At 46.7% G+C, this 5,201-nt stretch overlaps 1 protein-coding gene across 1 annotated transcript in view; it reads right to left on the bottom strand.

Annotated features, from left to right (window-relative positions):
- The window catches only part of kctd16b (potassium channel tetramerization domain containing 16b), a gene marked incomplete at both ends in the record, with an annotated part of 8,733 nt that extends 5,246 nt beyond the window's left edge, over positions 1 to 3,487 (bottom strand). Inside the window, one exon of the mRNA XM_083664898.1 lies at positions 2,644 to 3,487. Coding sequence (XP_083521024.1) covers positions 2,644 to 3,487 — 844 coding nt within the window. The remainder of the gene's footprint in view (positions 1 to 2,643) is intronic.
- Positions 3,488 to 5,201: the final 1,714 nt, after the last annotated feature.

Raw genomic sequence — 5,201 nt, 5'->3', positions numbered from 1 at the left:
GCCCACTTACAGAACTCAGCCAATTGAGTGAGGTTTGAGGGGTGTCTGGCATGAACTGCCCGCTTCAGGGCCTGCCACAGCATCTCGATTGGATTTAGGTCAGAACTTTGACTTGGCCAATCCAAAAAAAAAATCTTCTTTCTCCTGAGCCATTCTTTGGTAGATTTACTTGAATGCTTTGGGTCGTTATCTTGTTGGAGGACCCATTTTAAGCCCAGCTTTAGCTCCTTGACTGATGGCTTGACGTTCTGTTCAAGAATCTCCTGATGTACCTCAGAATTCATGGTCCTCTTAATGGAGTCGTCCAGGTCCAGAGGAGGAAAAGCAGACATTCCCACCACCATGCTTGACTGTTAGGATAAGGTTCTTTTGGTGGGAGGCAGTGTTGGATTTTTGCCAAACATAGTGGTTTTGATTGTGATCAAAAAGGTCAATTTTGGACTCATCTGTCCAGAGAATGGACTTACAGAAACCTTCGGGCTTGTCCAGGTGGTCTCTGGCAAAGTTAAGACGGGAAGTTTGATTCTTTTTTGACAGCAGAGGCTTCTTCCTAGCAACCCTCCCATGAATTCCATTTCGATTCAGTGTTCTTCTTATTGTTGAACCATGCACATGAGATGCAGCAAGCGAGGTCTGCAAATCTCTAGATGTTTGGTTTGGTTTGGCTTTTACCTGATTTATTATTTTTCTTGCGGCTATTGGGGATATTTTGGAAGGGCATCCACTTCTAGGCCGAGTTGCTGTCATGTTGTTGTCAGTTGCTCCATTTGTAAATTATTTGCCTCACAGTGATGAAGCTCAAATCTTGTTGAGATGATTTTATAGCCTTCCCCAGATGGATGTGCTCTCACTACCCTCTTCCTGATGTCCTCTGAGCTCTCCTTTCCTCTCGGCATGGTGTGTTTTGCATTCACCTCTATGGGTAACACAAAACTGACCAGGTTTCTTATCTTTATTTATCAGAGTCCCGCCCAAAATCTTTCCTAAAGATCTGTCCTTTGATTGGTTCATTTGGCACCCTATTATTTATCCACCTGATTCTACTTACCTACTTGATTTAACCAATGCAACTTGGGGTTCACTTATTTTTGCACCTGCACTAATTTCTTTATAATTTAGTTTTTCTACTACATGCATGATTTCCTCGAAACCAACATATGGAATTGGTAAATATAAACCTGTTATGTCAGATAAAAAAACTGGTTCTGATTAAATAAAGATGTCATGGTAAAAACAAAAAAAATCTATAATTGCACATGGGGTTCACATACTTTCAAGCAGCACTGTACATGGCAGTTAGTCCACTCCTTTTCAAAAGTACGTTCATATGAAAAATCCCCAGATGATTGCACCTGTTTGTGAATCAACGACATCTGATGATGTTAGCCTGTCTGTGAGTGTAGCGATACGTCTGTGCCAAGACATTCCGGGCCCTTACGACACAGGTGGTAGTGTGGCGCACTCGCCCTCTCACTGGAGGGGTTGTCGGTTTAAGGCCCTCCACCGTGCTTCCCTCTCCATCACTACAGCAGGCAACCCCCTCCATTGGACGTGACTGGGCAGATTCACAGCTCTACAGTAGATATCGAATATGACACAGCAAGACGTAAAACTCGCTGCGCTGCAAAAAAGGCCTTTGCATTTACGGTAAAACATTTTGTACATCGGTTCCACATGATTGAAATGTGTTTAATCAACACAAATTACCTTCATACATTTCAACCATGTGGGACCATTTTTATTTTTTAATATATCTTTTCACGTAAATCCAAAGGCCTTTTTCAGCGTGTATATGGAGCGTGTATATATGAGGAAATCCTGTGACTATGTTTTTACGAGCGCATAAATGTACCACACCGCGGTTTTGGCCTCCTTTCGTTCCACCTTTTGGCAGTGGGACAGGCGCTATGGAACACATTATGGACTGTCAGCGCTGTGGTATTTTGTTGGGTCATAAAATATTACGAGAACCATTATAAAAGCCATCATCCGGACCGCACCCGGCCTGGAAATGATGGCTAGGAGGAGGGGAGGAGAGAGAGGCTGTTGCAGAGTCTCGATGAGAAGAATGGCTCTTCACGGGTCGGGGTCTCCGGGAACAAATGGGTTTAAGCTCTTGAGGGAACACAACATCTTACCCAATTAAAAAAGGAGTGAGTTCTAATGAGATGAGTTCCTAAGGAGCGAGTCTTATAGCTGGAGAGTGACGCGTAACTCGAAGTTGCGCGCAAGAAACACCCATGGACGTCAGTGCGCTTTTACGCACAGGGAGTTCGAGGGAGGATTCGGGCCGTGATGGTTAGAGGCCTCCCTCGACATCCGCCATCATCTACTGTGTTTCACAACTCGCAGGCTATTTGAGTTGGTCTTTTTTCCCCCAGGAGTGAGGGGAAAAGCGTGTGTGTGCGTGTATGTGTGTGTGTGTGTGTGTGTGTGTGTGTGTGTGTGTGTGTGTGTGTGTGTGTGTGCGTGCGTGCGTGCGTGCGTGCGGGCGTGCGTGTGTGTGTGTGCGGGCGGGCGCAATAAGCATGCTTAGGCCAAAGTGTAAAGCAAGTGTGCCTTCTAGTGGCGACTGCGACTACATTACAAGGTGTTGAGGTGAAACCTGGTGGAAGATCATAAAAAAAATCAATAGACACTTACGATAAAAGACGTATTCTGTGTAACTTGACCAGATCTTGTCTTCCGTGTGTTGATTGACGAACGAAGCTGTGACCGAAGAGTTACAGGCAACCATCTGGAAACCACACTCCGACAGCATGTCAAAAGATCTCTCCAGGTGTTTGAACTTCAGGTAAAACCGGGACGTGTATCGATCCGGTGTCCTGTCTGGATCCCTGCTCTCGTTCAGCGTCTCCCCGAACACTTCCTTGGCTAAGGCCACTCTCCCACAAATCAAAATCCGCGGCACCCTTCTGAATTTGGCATCGGTCTGACTCTCTCTGCCCATCGTGCACGAGCCCCGGTACCCGACCGTGATAAAGCCACTTTTCCGGTCAGCGGGCACCAGGGACGAGGGCGGACACATCCTGTGGTCGCTGCCTTGGGAACCATCTTCAAAATCACTGTGGAAGTATTCGTCTGGACTGTGTTTGAAGTCGTCAGGGGTCAGAATTTTGACCAGATCTGGCAGTTGGAAGTATTCCGCCTCTTTCCTAAGCCTCCCCTTCTCCGGGAAATGGTCGGGCAGCACCACTTGTTTGTCCCTGAGGTAGTCCAACACATATCGAAATAGAAATCCATCTCTGTCGATGAAATAGCGTCCCTTAGGGTCCCGGGCCAAGTCGTTTGTGGCATCTTTCTTGGGCGAGAATATTTTGCCCAGCAAGGAATTTGGGGTGCTCACCAGCGTTGCATGACGCGTGTAATAAACCTGCCCCCCGACATTTAATTCTACAACATCTGGGAAACTATTCTGAACAGATCCCGGGTCTTTGGGCGTAGGGTTAGTCCTACAGTTTCCACTCAATGCCATCGTTTCCGTCATGGATGACTAAAAAAAACACCAAATCTTAGGTAGAAACGTTGGATGACAGTCCAAAAGTTGTTTCGTTGGAATAAAACGACTAGAGTAAACGTACAATGTAACACACGAGGCATTGATTGAGGCAAGCAATTCTCTTAAAGCCCAGTCATTCACCTACCAGTCGCATTAGTCGTCGAAACAGAGGTGGCAAAATAACGGCTGTCCACGATACCCCCGCTCAAAATGTTGAAATGACAGAGCTGGTCAGTTGAAAAATCAGTGTTCCGAGAGTGGGAAAAAATACACGGACACATCAAAGCTTTGCACCGTACAAGCCTGCATCAGTTGTTCAGCCTCCATCGCCCCTAGGAGCACAACGTTACCGAGGGAAATGACTGAGGTTCCTGGGTATCACCGCGGCCAGATCAAATAGAAACACTGTCAAAACGGGACATTACCTTGCCTGGCCGCTGTCTGCGTCCCCGGAGCCAAATGAACACAGATAAAGCGCGCTAGGCTGCATAAAATGCAAACACATCGCCTATCTCTTTCAAAATCGATGGAAAAAGTCCCCAGACAACTTCTAAAGTCCAAAGGGAAAGGTGCGTCGTTGTCACCAGCGTTTTAGGTCCAACTTCCTTTGAACATAAGGAATGGGTGTTGCTGATTTCAAAAGGCTGTGTGCGTGTGTGTGTGTGTGTGTGTGTGTGTGTGTGTGTGTGTGTGTGTGTGTGTGTGTGTGTGTGTGTGTGTGTGTGTAAAGAGTAACTTCACAGAGGGTGCGTCCACTCCGCCCTACGGAGTCCTCCTCGGTAGCCTGTGACGGAGAGGACTTCACCCGAAGCGGCTTGAATCCATCCAATTCCACGGACGACAGTTCCCACCGGCCGTGTGCTGCTTGCGGTCTGACGCGCTAATTTCTTTCGAGCTGTCGGAGGTGCTGAAACGATTCTCGGTCCCCTCCGAGCAGGGTGGTGCCTCGTAAAAAAAAAAAAAAAAAAAAAAGAGAGAGAGAGAGAGAGAGAAACCCGTCTTAGCTGATTTTGCCTCATCGGTGGAGGGATAAACCATAATGGATCATAAAGAATTACATCATCTTAAAGGAACCCACTGTCCTGTCTCTGTATCCACCGTACGTCGTATAGGATGACCTCTCATAACACGATGATGTCAGTGGAGTGTGCCAGCTGAAAATGGCCTGAACAAGATTACGTTTCAACAGCCAACACCCAATACCATGAATCGAAGTTTCAGTTAATCTTTAACCTAGAGTGGGGTGTACGGATTCAACTATATAGGCCTTTAGCCGCTTATTGCAGTTTACAACAGCCCACTTGCTACAGTGTCAATCATGGAAATGGATTCTCTGTTGACATTCGTATTGGGCTTGAAAAGGTCTTGTGCGGCACTCGTAGCCTAAAATACTGACTGTCTCAAACTAGGAAGTTCTACAATTGGTATTAACATTCTGATCAATATGCAACAGCGCCTCCCGCTGTTTGCTCGACGCTCTGAAATAAAATAAATAATGTTAATTTCAGCACCATGGACAGCTGCTCTGCCTTGGACCGCGATACGTCATCTGCTGACGTCCCTCTAGTGCCAATGAGAGCAACATGGGTGGGAATTTCTATCGCGTTCTGTATTGACTGTTAGGGGCTTTACACACTACAGGGCCGACCCGAACCGTACTGTTCTGATTCGGAGATGTTCCTTTCACACTGTCCTTTCCAGC

Source organism: Argentina silus (assembly GCF_951799395.1).
Source record: "Argentina silus genome assembly, chromosome: 2".
In the NCBI taxonomy this organism is placed as follows: Eukaryota; Metazoa; Chordata; class Actinopteri; order Argentiniformes; family Argentinidae; genus Argentina; species Argentina silus.
Note: the sequence above shows the minus strand (reverse complement) of the source record. Positions and strands in the feature narration are given on the sequence as shown.